The 17,284-nt window shown below is 44.7% G+C and overlaps 1 protein-coding gene and 1 pseudogene across 1 annotated transcript in view; one reads left to right on the plus strand and one right to left on the minus strand.

Annotated features, from left to right (window-relative positions):
- Positions 1 to 15,039, minus strand: part of LOC126236008 (farnesol dehydrogenase-like) — a 106,127-nt gene extending 91,088 nt beyond the window's left edge. Inside the window, exons 1-2 of the mRNA XM_049945016.1 lie at positions 14,885 to 15,039; positions 898 to 1,060 (exon numbers count right to left, since the gene is read on the minus strand). Coding sequence (XP_049800973.1) covers positions 898 to 1,060; positions 14,885 to 15,016 — 295 coding nt within the window. The 5' untranslated portion in view covers positions 15,017 to 15,039. The remainder of the gene's footprint in view (positions 1 to 897; positions 1,061 to 14,884) is intronic.
- On the plus strand, positions 11,270 to 11,387 carry LOC126238391 (5S ribosomal RNA; annotated as a pseudogene).
- Positions 15,040 to 17,284: the final 2,245 nt, after the last annotated feature.

Below are 17,284 nucleotides of genomic sequence, written 5' to 3' on the forward strand. Positions count from 1 at the left end.
TTCTTCAGTCTGGAACCGCACGACCGCTACGGTCGCAGGTTCTAATCCTGCCTCGGGCATGGATGTTTGTTATGCCCTTAGGTTGGTTAGGTTTAAGTAGTTCTAAGTTTAGGGGACTGATGACCTCAGATGTTAAGTCCCATAGTGCTCAGAGCCATTTGAACCATTTTGTTCTGCAACAGAGCCGGAAAGAAGTACCACGAACCCCCATTGTCGGCGATAATCGACAATCACGGCATTGATACTAACGCCCAGAACGTTCCAGGAGGTCAGCGATGATGTTGTCGCTCCAAAATGAGGTATTGTGCTTATCGCAGCCAAAGGTTTCGATAGCGGTCCTGTTACAGTGGGCTCACTTCGGCTGAAAAGATAGAGTAAAAACTTTGTCGATATGTTACTTCGCGACTATGCTGTTACTGGTCTGACAACACGGGCAGAATTCATTAGTGGAATTGGCTTTAAAAATTTGCATTCGACAACATTAGTTTACGTTGTGCGCCCCCGGTAGCTGAGTGGTCAGCGCGACAGAATGTCAGTCCTAAAGGCCTGGATTCGATTCCCGGCTGGGTCGGAGATTATCTCCGCTCAGGGAGTGGGTGCTGTGTTGTCCTAATCATCATCATTTCATCCCCCACCGACGCGCAAGTCGCCAAAGTGGCATCAAATCGAAAGACTTGCACCCGGCGAACTGTCTACCCCTAGTCACACGACATTTACATTTTATTTAGTTTACGTTAACATTAAAACATGCTGCTAGTTGTGATACCGTTTTTTTTATTTTACTGGATACTATATGTACTGCAGTATAAACTCAAGTACATGGCTGTGCATAGCGTTTTTTTTTTTATCATCAGAGCAAGCGAGTCCCTGGTTAATGCAGACCGCTGATCGGCTCACCGGTGAGGGAGGCCTCGCTGTAGATACCGGCGTTGTTGACGAGGATGTGGACGGCGCCGAGGTGTTGGCGCACCCACTGGAAGGCGGCCACCACGTCGCCCTCTTGACTCACATCGCCCTTGAGTGCGTGCAGCCGACCACCGCCGGCGTCCTTGGCGAGTTCCTGCCGCAGAAACACACGCACGGCTGTCCTCAGCTGCCTGTTACACTTAGGTGGGCATTAACAACATTCTTACCGTACCCTGACATTTATTTGTGTTAATACTTAAAGCCTGTCATTTAGTGTCTATTATGTCGTGGTCTTCAGTCAAAAGACTGGTTTGATGCAGCTCTCTGGGGCTACTCTATCCTGTGCAAGCCTCTTCATCTGCAACCTATATCCCTCTGAATCTGCTAACTGTATTCATCTCTCGATCTCCCTCTACTATTTTTACCCCACACGCTTCCCTCCAGTACTAAACTAGTGATCCCTTGATGCCTCACAATGTGTCCTAACAACCGATCCCTTCTTTTAGTCAGGTTGTACCACAAATTTCTATTCTCCCAAGTTATACTCAGACCTCCTCATTAGTTACGTGATCTACCCGTCTATTCTTCGGCATTCTTTTGTAGCATCACAATTCGAAAGTTTCTATTCTCTTCTTGTCAAAACTGCTTATCGTCCATGTTTCACTTCCATACATGGCTACACTACATACAAGTACTTTCAGAAACGACTTCCTGACACTTAAAACTATACTCGATGTTAACAAATTTCTCTTCTTCAGTAACACTTTTCTTACCAATGCCAGTCTACATTTTATATCCTCCCTACGTCGACCATCATCAGATATTTTGCTTCCCAAGTAGCAAAACTCATTTACTACTTTAAGTATCTCATTTCCTAATCTAATTCCCTCTGTATCACCCGACTTAATTCGACTGCATTCCATTATCATCGTTTTGCTTTCTTGATGTTCATCTGATATCCACCTTTCAAGATACTGTCAATTCCGTTCAACTGTTCTTATAACTCCTTTTCTGTCTCTGACCGAATTACAATGTCATCGGCAAACCTAAAAGTTTTTATTTGTTCTCCATGGATTTCAATTCCTACTCCAATTTTTTTCTTTTGTTTCCTTTACTGCTTACTCAATACACAGATTGAATAATATCAGTGACAGGCTACAACCCTGTCTCACGCCACCGCTTCCCTTTCATGCCCCTTGACTCTTATCGCTGCTACCTCGTTTCTGTACAAACTATAAATAGCCTTTTGCTCTCTGTATTTTACCCCTGTAACCCTTAGCATTTGAAAGAGAGTATTCCAGTCAACATTGGCAAAAGCTTTCTCTAAATCTACAAATGCCATAAATGTAGGTTTGACTTTCCTTAACCTATCTTTTATGAGAAGTCTTAGGGTCACTATTGCCTCGCGTGCCGAAATCCAGACTTCTGTAATAGAATGTAATAATGTTACATACCTATGTTATTCATTTCCAGCTACTCGATAGATGACCAACAGATAATCCAGTCTATGGTTAAAGTAAAGAGAAAACCTTGGGTTAAATTGATGGAATAGCTAGACATGGAAAAAAACAGCACAGAAGTTTGAGAGCTACAGAGACCTCTGAACAATGAACCAATAAAAGCCATCGGGAAGGAGAATTACTGCCAATCCGGTTGTTCATCAGCTGCTAATAAATGACAAAACAAATAGTCGAAAAAAGACCACCGAAGTTTCAAAGAAGTACTGAACAAGAAACGTAAAGTCTCTCCTATACTTTCAGTTTAGATGAGCTGGAAGATACCTTCAAAATTAGTTAGGCTGGCAAAGCGGCTGGAGTCGGCGGTATCTTGTGGCGATAACGGATCAGAGATGAACACAAGCTGTATCTGTATCATCCGAAAGAGCCCCTCTCGAACACCGACTGAGACAAAACCGACCGTGTTCAATTACTCGGACTGACAAAACTCTGATCCATCACCCCGAAATTCACTGCGTCCGGAAATTTTAAGTTACTGGAGCCAGAAATACTCTACTTTTCTTCAGTTTGGCTGAACACTACATTCAAACATTAAAGTAAGTACCCAAAAACTATAACAACACAGCAAATCAAACAGATTACCACTGATAAAATACTCTTCTAAACAAACTTAACAACTGACGACATATTTCTACCTAATAATACAATGACAGATAATGCATAGCGCGCAAAATCCATCGGCAGAGCACAGTAATTTACATGAGACCAAATGCGAAACAATAAAAGATGCAGGTGAAGGTAAACACTTAGAGACTACATAAATAAATAAACATTGGCAATTAAAAAAAAATTAAAAAGTAGCCGAAACTGTTTTATCTCATTTACATTAGTAACTATTGTTTGCAAAACTGGCTGTGTCGGAACTTAATAGGTTTACAAAGTCATTGTGGTTATGGAAAGAAATAATTAAATGAATGAAACCAAGTTGTGACTGCTGCTCTCAATATTTCTGACATAAAGCTCAACAGTTTTACAATATGGCAATTGACAATTATGTAAAATGAATGACAAAGTTATTGCCGTTTTTATATCACTGATTAGAGCGATGTAGTTCGTGGTATCTCTTATTCAATGTTCCTTCAAAACAATTTTCACTTAGCTGATGCTACCGGTGGGCGACCCGTCGTCATCCGCGTCGTTACTCCATGATCGTTGGGCGTGCAAGCCAATAACTGCTGTTGTCTTGCTCATCTCCTTATTGGTGAGCGCCAGTTGTGAATGTAATACGTACGCTACGTGTTTGCAGAATTAATTCCAATCTGCTTATCTGCATATAATGATGACAATAAAACACGCTTCTTTCCATTAACGCTTGAGGTATTCAGACGTCATAATGTTTGCTACACACATTAATCACAGTTTTCCTTTTTATGGTTTACGATCACGCCGCAGCCCTTTTGACAGTATATCCGAGCGCACTACGGAAATAAATCAAGTCAACTCTACTGTGGATGACCAGTCCGTTGCTTAAACAGAAAAATAGGTACCGTGCGCAGTCGCCTATGCAATCACTTCAATTACGCGGCAACCAGCGCACCATACATTCACACTGCAAGTAATTTTTATCAGTATACGACACGAAAATTTGTTACCATATTTTCTGTTTTATTCTACAGTCCGTGGTATGCACTAAACAGTTTGTGTTGTCTACAATCGAGAACAGTATCTTTACTGCATGTACACAGCCTACCGGTCTCCATATCAAAGCTTTATGCTTATTGAGGCAAAACACAGTTACGGCAAACGAACAACGCGACACGTAAAACCACTAGTTCTTTGATCGCGGTAGACAGCGAGATCATAGATGTAGCACTGTCCAAACACTGATATTTTTCAGTGGCCTCGAAAACAGTGTGTGACAGTACATACACGTTGCACGACAATCACCTCCACTCTCTTCTGCTCACTCCCGACTTTTGGTGATGCCTTCTCTTTCGATCTGTCAGTATGACTCTACGTCGCTCATACACTTCGCTTCACATAACACTTTCAAAAATTCTGATTACCTCTGATTACCTCGATTTACGGCTTTATACAAAATCACAGTCTCTTGTTACTCTGTCCACAGAAAATGAATTCCAATAACACGTTAACAAATAAGAAAGTATACAACATCAGAGTAACTGAAGGTGGCAGCCACATTCATAACGACTATATTAGGTAAACAGAAACATAAATATTCCAAGAATTAAATTTACAAAACTCCTTCTGAAATATTTTTTCAATGTATGATGAAAATAAAGCAGGAAAAAAGTAAAAGAAAATATAGTAAAAAGTAAAAAAAATGTATGTCTGCCTTTAACATTATCTTCACAATCTGTATGGAGCAGATTCACTACTTTAGGAATATTACCAAATAATGGATCCTACCGCTGTTCAATAATTGTCTGGAACAATACCGTAGCGCTAAAAAACAGGAATAAGACTAAAGTATTATAAACCTTATAATTAAATTTTCCCTGAGGCATGTAAGTCTCGTCTTTATCTACGATAACGTTGGAAGCTGAGGAAATGAACTAAAATTTGTGCTGCGACAGGGACTCAAACCCGGCCTAGTAACCAAGAAGACCCGTTTCGAGTCCAGGCTGAGGCACAAATTTTAATTTATTTCTTGAGCTTATAACATTATCGAAGACTAAAGTGGTTGCAATACTGAAACCTGGTAAGCAGCCTAAAGACCCAAGGAATTTAGACCAGTTTCATACCTGTGTCATCTGTATAAAGTTTTTAAAAGATCCGGCCGGAGTGGCCGTGCGGTTCTAGGCGCTACAGTCTGGAACCGAGCGACCGCTACGGTCGCAGGTTAGAATCCTGCCTCGGGCATGGATGTGTGTGATGTCCTTAGGTTAGTTAGGTTTAATTAGTTCTAAATTCTAGGCGACTGATGATCTCATAGTGCTCAGAGCCATTTGAAACATTTTTTTTTAAAGAACCTTTTTGAAACCTGCGAAGTACTTCTATGGGTTGGGGCAAATAAAAGTGGCCCAGAGAACTGAATTAGTGACCACTTGGCACTTTTGGGCCCTGGTCAACAGGTTATTGAAGACGGATGGTAGTCTGGTTTTTTTTTATTTTTTTGTCTTTTTTTTACGCCTGGAATTGCTGCAGTCTAGTCCAAAATGCTCTGCTGCAGTCCTTGGAGACTATGAGGGTTGTTGCAATACACCATAGACTTGAGCGCTTCCCACACAAAGTAATGGCACACTGACAGATCAGGTGATCTGAGTGACCAACTACGGGCCATGACCAGACTGACCACTGCTAACAACTCTGTCAGGTGTGAAGATTGTGTAAATGTGTAAAAGTGCTAGAACGTTTGGCCGTCTGTATGGGCAGCTGCTCCATCCTGTTGGAAGTAACTGCAGGTCTTTTCCACCCTCGTCAATGTTGCCACTCGCCCAAGCCACCTTTATTTGCCCCATCATGCAGAGGCCTATAGATTGGCAACTGGCAGAGAGCTGTATCAAGTGGTTGCCTACCTGCAGGTGCGTAGCTGTACTTTGGAGTTTTTCTCAGTAAAAGCACACTTTTAAAATTCTCAGTAAATGTGGGGGGCGGGTCGAGAGATGGCACCGAGGTTATTGCCGAAAAGGCTTGCCCTCATGTGACAACTCTCCATTATCACGCCACAGGAGGGCATGAAACAGGAGCACTGCAGAAACATAAGATACCTTTGCTGCTTCGGATCATTTTCAAATGTCGTCGAATCGGTTTCAACGGTCCCTAGTGGTTCCAACCTGTACACTAGAGCACAAATTGCGGTCGCACTGCACTCCAAAGGGGTGAGATCGTGCTCAATGCGTTTGCTAGCCCACGATGTCCTCAGAGTACAGCTGAAGTGTGAGGAAGATATCAGCAATATCAAATATTGTTAAGAACATCTTCCTGTTGCTCATCACACTGCAAACTGTCCTTTTCGAATATGTTGGAATCAACGTCGCAAGGAAAGGGAAGGGGGTTTCATTGACGCTCATTTCGCACTCCCAGAGGCCTCTGAGCGGCGGTGTGTCTGAAGTGTTTTCTTCGGCCGTTCACAAGAAAACCTCGTGATTTCAGCGCTGGGAGTCGCGGTTCCGACCGCCATTGCAGAGCTGTAAAACGAAAGGATGAAACGTAGGTTAATGGGGGCTATGACTATCTTGCTATCATATGACACCCCTACGATGGTTTTGGATAGAATTGTGGTGAAATTTGGTGCCAACGGGACTTTACTTGTTACATGAAGTTCTGAGCTCTGGCGTTATTTCTGCACGTGTGGACACATTTCTGTTGGAAGCGTCGTCGAGCCCAAGGGTGACGTCGCACGGCGGCACGCTGTTGCACCATTAGAGAGGAAGGATGTAGGCACCTCTGAGCCAAATTTCTAATGTCTGCGTCGCAGTGGGGGTAATTACAGATTTCAGAAAACCTGTCCTTTGATTCTGTTGTGTACTGTCGATCACCTACATATGCTACAGCATCCAGAAAACCGAGATTCTGTTCCAGGATATTAGTACACCTAAGTGCCAAAGAAACTGGTATAGGCATGCGTACTCAAATACAGAGATACGTAAACAGGTAGAATACGGCGCTGCGGTCGGCATCGCTTATATAAGACAACAAGTGTCTGGTGCAGTTGTTACATCGTTTAGTGTTGCTACAACGGCAGTTTATTAAGATTTAAGTGAGTCCGAACGTGGTGTTATAGTCGGCACACGAGCGACTAGACATAGCGTCTCCGAGTTAGCGGCGGCCATTTCACGAGTGTACCGTGAATATCTGGAATCCGGTAAAACATCATGTCTCCGACATCGCTCCGCCCGGAAAAAGATCTTGGAAGAACGAGACCAACGACGACTGAATACAATAGTTCAACGCGACAGATGTGCAACCCTTCCGCAAATTGCTAAAGATTTCAATTCTGGGCCATCAACAAGTGTCAGCGTGCGAACCACTCAATGAAACATCATCGATAGGCTTTCCGAGCCGAAGGCCCACTCGTGTACCCTTGATGAGTGCACGACACAAAGCTTTACTCCTCGCCTGGGATCGTCAACGCCGACATTGGACTGTTGATGACCGCTAACATGTTGTCTGGTCCGACGAGTCTCTTTTTAAATTGTATCTAGCGCATGTACGTGTACGGGTGTGGTGAGAGCCTCGTGAATCCATGGACCCTGCATGTCAGCAGGGAACTGTTCAACCTGGCGAAGGCACTGTAATGGTGTGACGCTTGTACAGTTGGAGCGATATGGGACCCCTGATACGTCTGGATACGACTCTGACAGGTGACACATACGTAAGCATCCTGTCTGATCACCTGCATCCATTCATGTCCATAGTGCATTCCGACGGACAATGCGACACCCCACACGTCCAGAATTGCTACAGTGTGGCCCCAGGAATACTCTTCTCAGTTTCAACACTTCCGCTGGCCACCAAACTCACCAGACATTAACATTATTGAGCGTACTCGGATGCCTTGCAACGTGCTGTTCAGAAGAGTATCCACCCCGTCGTTTCTTACGGAAATATGAAGAGCCCTGCAGGATTCATGGTGTCAGTTTCCCCCAACATTACTTCAGACATTAGTTGAGTCCATGCCACGTCGTGTCGCGGCACTTACGCGTGCTTGGTGGGGCCCTACACGAGATTAGGCAGGTGTACCAGTTTCTTTGGCTTTCCAGTGTAATAGCTTGCTGTCTCCAAAGCAATTCCGTGTTCGGACTTGCATCTGTAATCAACGTGTGTGGGCCATATAAGATCACTCTGACTCCAACAAAAACCCACATTTTCATTTTAAATTCTGTTTAATGTCATACAAAACCAGTCTTCATAAGTACTGGTCATGATGATGCGCGTTAGAAGTTCTCTGATATCTATAATGAATACCACGCTAGTCATATAAGCTAAAGACGAATGTGCATCTCTAAAAAGGAGAATAAAAGAAAATGGCTCAAATGGTTCAAATGGCTCTGAGCAAAAAAATGGTTCAAATGGCTCTGAGCACTATGGGACTCAACTGCTGAGGTCATTAGTCCCCTAGAACTTAGAACTAGTTAAACCTAACTAACCTAAGGACATCACAAACATCCATGCCCGAGGCAGGATTCGAACCTGCGACCGTAGCGGTCTTGCGGTTCCAGACTGCAGCGCCTTTAACCGCACGGCCACTTCGGCCGGCGGCTCTGAGCACTATGGGACTCAACTTCTGAGGTCATTAGTCCCCTAGGACTTAGAACTAGTTAAACCTAACTAACCTAAGGACATCACAAACATCCATGCCCGAGGCAGGATTCGAACCTGCGACCGTAGCGGTCTTGCGGTTCCAGACTGCAGCGCCTTTAACCGCACGGCCACTTCGGCCGGCGAGAATAAAAGAAATTGGACTGAGAAACATTGGTACTAGGAAGATAATCGCGAATAAACCTTGGGTAACGGTAGAAATACTTCAACTGACCGATGATGGAAGGAATTACAAAAGTGTTCAGGGAAAGACAGGAACGCAGCGATGTAAGTCTCTCAATACTGAAATAAATGGGAAGTGTAGGAAAGCTAAAGGAAAATGGCTGCACGAAAAATAAGAAGAAATCCAAAAGAAAATGGTCATAGGAGAGCCAGATTCAGCATACAGAGCCGGCCGAAGTGGCCGTGCGGTTAAAGGCGCTGCAGTCTGGAACCGCAAGACCGCTACGGTCGCAGGTTCGAATCCTGCCTCGGGCATGGATGTTTGTGATGTCCTTAGGTTAGTTAGGTTTAACTAGTTCTAAGTTCTAGGGGACTAATGACCTCAGCAGTTGAGTCCCATAGTGCTCAGAGCCATTTGAACCATTCAGCATACAGAAAAGTCAAAACACCTTTCGCTGAAATTAAAAGCAAAGGATTTAGCGTAAAGGGCGGAAGAGGAATCCCATTGCTAAACACAGAGGAGAGAGTGGATAGATTGAAAACGCATAGTGAAGCCGTCTAAGAGGGAGACGGAAGATGTAAAAGAAGAAGAAATGGGGATCGATATGGAAGACAGAGGGGGTCCAGTATTAGATTCAGAATTTAACAGAGCCTTGGAATACTTGCAATCGAATAAGGCATAAGCGATAGATAACATCACATTTGAATTTCTGAAATCATTGAGAGAAGTGGCAGCCAAGTCGCTATTCAGATTCGTGTGTAGACTAACGACATACCATCACATTGTCGGAAAAATATCATCGACGTAGTCCCCAGCGTAGTAAGTCTAAGCAAGTGCGAGAGCTATAGCACTCACAGCTTAAAAGTTCATGCATCAAAACTTGCTAACAAAAATAATACACAGTAATAATACACAGAAAAGAAAATTGAAGGGGTGTTAGATAACGATCAGATCGGCTTTCGGAAAGGCAAACACACCAGAGAGGCAGTTCTGACGTTCCACCTCGTAGTGGAAGCAGGACTTACGAAAAATGAAGGCACTTTGATAGTATTTGTCGATCCAAAACAAACGTTCAGCAATGTAAACTGGTGAAAAATGTTTAAAATTCTCAAAAAAATAGATATACGCTATAGGAAAAGTAATACATGATGTGTAGAAGAAGCAGGAAGGGACAATAAAAAGGGAAGATCAAAAAAGAAGTGCTCGGATTAAAAAGGGTTTCAGGCTCAATATGCTGAAGTAATGAAGAGAAAAAAAGGTATAAGAATGAGATTTAAATTCCGGGTGAAATGAGAGCAATGATAAGATTAGGTGAAGACTTTGCTGTCCTCAGGGAACTTGAGGAAGAACTGCATGAGCTGTTAAGTGGAATGAACAGTCTAATTAGGACAGAATATGGATCGCGAGTAAATAGAAGGAATACGAAAGTAATGAGGAGTGGCAGAAATTATTTCATGGGCACACGTGAAATAAAAAGTGGGAATCGCGAAATAGAAGCACTGAAGGAATTCTGGATCCATGCAATTAAAATAACCGGCGAAACAAGGAGGATGTAGGAAACAGTTTAGTACAGGCAAAGAGAACATTCCTGGCCGAAGGAAGTCTCCTAATATCAAACATCAGCCTTGATTTGAGGAAGAAATTACTGAGAATGTATGTTTGGAGCAGAGCTTTGTATAGCAGTGAATCATGGACTGGGAGAAAATTGCAAAAGAAGAAGAGAATCGAAGCACTGAGGTGTGTCACTATTAGCAGGGTGACCAAAATTAGGTGGATTGATTAGATAAGCAGTGAGGAGGTTCTTCGTAGAATCAGCGAGGAGAAAAACACGTGCAAAATATTGACAAGATAAGTAGTATGATATTCTGCCTTCCGGCAGGTCTCATCATGGGTTAAGTCTCTTCCACTTTTGTCTGTCCTTAGCCATTTCTGAATATTTGTCTCCTTTAATATTGTCCAGCATCTGATATCTTCTTTTTCCTCTTCCCCTTTTTCCCTCCACCATTCCTTCTATTCCTTCCTTCAATAAACATTCCCTCCTCAAACAATGTCCAACCCAGTTCCGTTTTCTCTTTCTGATGACTTTCAGCATGTTTCTTTCTTCTCCAACTATTCTTACTACTTCTTCATTCCTTACTCGGTCTTTCCATTTCACTTTTTCCATTCTTCTCCATATCCACATCTCTAGTGCCTCCAATCTTCTTTCATCTTCCTTCCTCAATGTCCAGGTTTCCACACCATACAGTGCAACACTCCAGATGTAACATTTGGCAAGTCTTTCCCTCAGATCTTTGTTTAGAGGTCCGCAAAGTAATTTCTGTTTCCTCTTGAATCCTTCTTTTGCCATTCCAATTCTTTTCCTAATTTCTGTTGATCAATACATATCATCCATTATTACACTTCGCAAGTAATTGAAGTTATTCACTTGCTCTATTTCCTCTCCCCCTATTTTAGTACGGGCAACGGCCTTGCCGCAGTGGATACACCGGTTCCCGTCAGATCACCGAAGTTAAGCGCTGTCGGGCGTGGTCGGCACTTGGATGGGTGACCATCTGGGCTGCCATGCCCTGTTGCCAGTTTTCGGGGTGCACTCAGCCTCGTGATGCCAATTGAGGAGCTACTCGACCGAATAGTAGCAGCTCCGGTCAAAGAAAACCATCGTAACGACTGGGAGAGCGGTGTGGCCCCTCCTATCTGCATCCTCATCTGAGGATGACACGGCCCTCGGATGGACCCGATGGGCCACTTGTGGCCTGAAGACGGAGTGCTTTTATTTTCATATGGCATTTTCTCCCCCTTTCTGCAGTTACCATGCTCTTCGTTCTCTTCTTGTTAGCCTTCATTCCACAATCTTCTAATTTTGTGTTTATATCATCTAACATTTGTTCCCTCCCTCTTGCATTCTCTGCCATCACAACCATGACAAGATGAAGGGACACGATAATAGAACATGCGTTAAGACGACAGACAATAACTTCCATGGTACTGCAAGAGGCTATAGGTGGGTGAAGATTGTAGAGGAAGATGGAGATAGGAATGCAGCGAACAAATAGTCAAAGACATTTCGTGTAAGTGGTGCTCTGAGATGAAGAGGACTTCACAGGAAAGGATGCCTTGGCGGGCCGCAGCAACCTAATGACCAGACTGATGATCTGAAAAGAAAAGTCCCTTTTAAAGCTCGTCCTTTGTGTCCTATACCTAATCAGCCAAAAAGTTTCGAGACAAGGTTAATAAAAAAGATAGAGAAAATCTAAGATGATGATTTCCATGCTTCAAGTGTTCTATAGAGTCTCTCCTCATTTGAGTACAACACACAAAACGTTCATACATCCTTGAGAAACTGTCAGATAAGTACCTCTTTGGGCTGTTGTTCAATTCGTCCGTCACATTGGCGTGAATGTCAGGTACGTCGCCAGAGCATTGATTCTTCATGCGAATTTCTGCACATTGTCGTTTTCTGCTAGATTCGTATTGATAATACCAAATCTCGCCGCCCATGGTGATTTTTTCAGAAACATGATTTTCATTTCAGTCAAGTCGTGGCAGGCGACCACACTTCATCGTTTTCCTTTGGGAGGTGTCTGGGACAAACTTTGCTTACACTATTCTCTTCTTCAAAATTTTCTGTAGAATGTTTTGAACAGTTGATTCAGAGATGTGCAGTCTGTTGTTCCGCTGGGATTTGTTACGCAACAGCGTTGCCACACTACGGCTGCATGGCCTCTACTAAACACTCTATCGCAAAACCAACGAACCTGAGGACGGTTGTCGAGAGTCTCAATGCCGACCTGACTGCAGTATCAAAATAGGCGCAGGCGAAAGCTGAACCCATCCAAAACGCAAGCGGTACTGGTTGGTCATTCTAGGCACATGAGCCCGAAATATCGGGAATCTTTAATCCTAAATGGGACAAATATCTACTGACTTCCTTTAGTGAACAGTCTAGGAATAACAACAGATGTAAATCTAAATTGGACTGGGCACGTAACTATAATGTGCAAGAAGGCATCACCATCTCTTCATGCCCTACAAAAATCTAAATAGCTCACCCCTCTTGACCCAAAAAAGAAATTTGAACAAACTCATACACTTCCAATTATTTATTAGAGAGACGTTATCCTGCAAGGTCTTTATGAGGAAAGCTCACGGCATATGGAACTGGTTATGAATGTCTGTGTTTGCTACAACTGTGATGATCAATTTCCCCATCATGTGTACAGCTACCCTGGCTGCGTGCAGACAAGCGCAGGGGCTTCCATTCCCCCTTGTCATCTCTGTTGTCTTATCAGAGAACAGTGTGGCTTGATATCTTTCCTCGACCTTAACGCTTTTATCTGAACAACATGAGAGAAACACTCATTCCCATTAGAGCAAATTCCACTCCGTCGTTCAGCCAGTTTCTCGAAGAACTTCTCAATAGCAGGAACCAGAATGTGGACTAACCTCCCACATTATATTAGAGAACTGAATAAGATCTCCAGCTTCAGAAGACACTTAATGAGGTGTCTAATGAAGGAACCATAATGAGTAGCATTCTCCCTGTAAGCACTGGTTACTTTTGTTCATCCTTCTTTCCAACCAGATCTTCGTCATTTCCCAATATCCTTACTTGATGGTGTCTCCTTAAATTTGGTTTCCCCAACTCGCTGTATCAGATTGGTTCAAATGGCTCTGAGCACTATGGGACTTAACATCTGTGGTCATCAGTCCCCTAGAACTTAGAACTACTTAAACCTAACTAACCTAAGGACATCACACACATCCATGCCCGAAGCAGGATTCGAACCTGCGACCGTAGCAGTCCCGCGGTTCCGGACTGAGCGCCTAGAACCACGAGACTACCGCGGCCGGCCGCTGTATCAGAAAATATCAATTTTGTACACTTATAATAATTTTTATATCTATCGCTATTATTATTATTATTACTATTACGAACATTAGTGGCAGCAGCTGGATGTAGTATTCATACAAGTACTGCCACTATTAACTTAATCAATTCATAGATAGTAAAATTTACTCACACTGCCACTTCATACACTAAAATCATGCTAATACTATTTTTCGTATTAAAACTGTTATTTCAAGGTAGCTGTGATGTAAAAAACAGACCGATGTAAGAGAGGGCCTCATGGCCACGATCAGGTTAAGTTAAATAAATGAAATAAAACAAATAACACTGCCTGCTCACAACTGAGGGAACGGCCTTGCCGCAGTGGCTACACCGGTTCCCGTGAGATCACAGAAGTTAAGCGCTGTGGGCGTGGCCGGCACTTGGATGGGTGACCATCCAGCCGCCATGCGCTGTTGCCATTTTACGGGGTGCACTCAACCTCGTGATGCCAATTGAGGAGCTACTCGACCGAACAGTAGCGGCTTCGGTCAAGAATACCATCATAGCGACCGGGAGAGCGGTGTGCTGACCCCACGCCTCTCCTATCCGAATCCTCCTCGGAGGATGACACGGCGGTCGGATGGTCCCGGTAGGCCACTCGTGGCCTGAAGACGGAGTGGTGCTCACAATTGACTGTACGAATACACATCAGTTGTTTGCAGTAGTTAGTTCAATCTGCCACTGTCATTACTGCACTGACGTCGCTTGTCAGTATCGGAACATTTTGCATGGCCGATGTATACTTTCCATATACCAAGTAACTGGTCACTCTTCTAATATTAGCAGTCGACGCCACAGACCACTGTTTCTGCGCATGCATAGTGTGCAGCATTCTCAAGATTTTTGAACTGGTCACTGGTGGCTGACGTGCCTAACCCACTTGCGATGTAACTGGCGGCTGAACTACGCACAGACACGTGACGCGCGTTCACCACGTGCAGTCGGCTTTGACCAGAAAGTCACTCCCACGGAACAGTCTTTAAACCCTGCCGGGTACATAAACAGCTCTCTCCGGTGGCTGCGGCCCGCTACATGCACCGAAGAGCGAAGTGCCCTGTGCGCATGCGCAACACGTACAGCCGAGTCCTAGCGTTAAGTATCGGGCCTATCACTGTTAGCGTGGTTAGTGGGGCAGTGTCGGCAGCTGAAGCTGTAGCTGCGGCGGCTGCTCCCGCGACTGACCTGCACCCTGTCGGGCCTGCGGGCCATTCCCACGACGGTGACGCCGTGTCGCAGCAGGGCGCGCACCACGGCGGCGCCGATGCCCGCGCTGGCGCCAGTCACCACCGCCACCCGGCCCCGCCAGCGATCCATGGCGACTGCTGTGCTCTTCTGAGCTGGCCCTGCCCGCCTGCCCTCCTCTGCTGACGTCACGGCAGCAGATAACGCGCCGCCCGCCACAGCTGAAGCCCTCTAGCGGCTGCATTCGGGGCCGTTATCGCAGTGAGAACAGCGGCGGAGCCAATGTGTAAACATAGCGATGCTAGAGGGCAATTGTGTAACGGGATAGCTTGACAGTAATTGTTGGAACTCAGTCTGCCGCCGCACTGGATCCTTCAGGGGAGTCCGTGCCACCGCCCCGCCGGCCTGCGGTCCGTGCCTGAACGGCAAGTTGAATTACAGAGAGAAGGAGAGAGAGATATATACTCATACACTACTGGCCATTAAAATTGCTACACCACGAAGATGACGTGCTACAGACGCGAAATTTAACCGACAGGAAGAAGATGCTGTGATATACAAATGATTAGCTTTTCAGAGCATTCACACAGGGTTGGCGCCGGTGGCGACACCTACAACGTTGTTGTGATGCCTCGTGTAAGGAGGAGAAATGCGTACCATCACGTTTCCGACTTTGATAAATGTCGGATTGTAGCCTATCGCGATTGCGGTTTATCGTATCGCAATGACTGTTAGCAGAATATGGAATCGGTGGGTTCAGGAGGGTAATACGGAATGCCGTGCTGGATCCCAACGGCCTCGTATCACTAGCAGTCGAGATGACAGGCATCTTATCCGCATGGCTGTAACGGATCGTGCAGCCACGTCTCGATCCCTGAGTCAACAGATGGGGACGTTTGCAAGACAACAACCATCTGTACGAACAGTTCGACGACGTTTGCAGCAGCATGGGCTATCAGCTCGGAGACCATGGCTGCCGTTACCCTTGACGCTGTATCACAGACAGGAGCGCCAGCGATGGTGTACTCAACGACGAATCTGGCTGCACCAATGGCAAAACGTCATTTTTTCGGATGAATCCAGGTTCCGTTTACAGCACCATGATGGTCGCATCCGTGTTTGGCGACATCGCGGTGAACGCACATTGGAAACGTGTATTCGTCATCGCCATACTGGCGTATAAACGGCGTGATGGTATGGGGTGCCATTGGTTACACGTCTCGGTCACCTCTTGTTCGCACTGACGGCACTTTGAACAGTGGACGTTACATTTCAGATGTGTTACGACCCATGGCTCTACCCTTTATTCTATCCGTACGAAATCCTACATTTCCGCAGGATAATGCACGACCGCATGTTGCAGGTCCTGTAAGGGCCTTTCTGGATACAGAAAATGTACGACTGCTTCCCTGGCCAGCACATTCTCCAGATCTCTCACCAATTGAAAACGTCTGGTCAATGGTGGCCGAGCAACTGGCTCGTCTCAATACCCCAGTCACTACTCTTGATGAACTGTGGTATCGGGTTGAAGCTGCATGGGCAGCTGTTCCTGTACACGCCATCCAAGCTCTGTTTGACTCAATGGCCAGGCGTATCAAGGTCGTTATTACGCCCAGAGGTGGTTGTTCTGGGTACTGATTTCTCAGGACCTATGCACCCAAATTGCGTGAAAATGTAGTCACATGTCAGTTCTAATATAATATATTTGTCCGACGAATACCCGTTTATCATCTGCATTTCTTCTTGGTATAGCAATTTTAATGGCCAGTAGTGTACGTGTTTGTGACATAAACCCTTTCCATCGAAAACTTCTCTCCCTCATACCTCTTCTGTGTTACCACAGATGACGTGTCACTGATCTTATTTGTACTAAGATTGCAGTACACGTGAGGTGCCTATTTCGTTCCACCGCCCTGAGTGGAATGCGTAAGTTCGAACTAATGTTCACTAACCTCCAGTCTTCTACAGTTGTTGTCCTCTGCGCAGAAAAGAGCACTTAGGTTGTGAATACGTTATCTTGAGGCTGTGATAAACTCTTAGCGAGGAACTGATATTTTAGAAATAAATTTCCAATCACTTTGTTTATACAGGATGCCACTCGCTTTTTATTAACAGAATACGAGAAACTGCACAATTACATTTCACTTTAGAGTCAAAAATATTTTCCATTTTTCAACAAAATAATGAACTGCGTAACTCCGTGATTATTATCACATTGTTCTCAACTACATGTTCGAATGACTAGAGATTGTTACTTAAGTCCTTAACTGATACCGACCGCGGCAGACATGTCTGTCCTCCGAGAGAGCAGAACCACCTCTGATCTCACAGCCGAACTACTTCGCCCGCCATCCCAGTTAGGCGCGATCCGAAGATCTCCGAAGTGATTCGTCTACCTTT

Source organism: Schistocerca nitens, chromosome 2, assembly GCF_023898315.1.
Source record: "Schistocerca nitens isolate TAMUIC-IGC-003100 chromosome 2, iqSchNite1.1, whole genome shotgun sequence".
NCBI classification, from domain to species: domain Eukaryota; kingdom Metazoa; phylum Arthropoda; class Insecta; order Orthoptera; family Acrididae; genus Schistocerca; species Schistocerca nitens.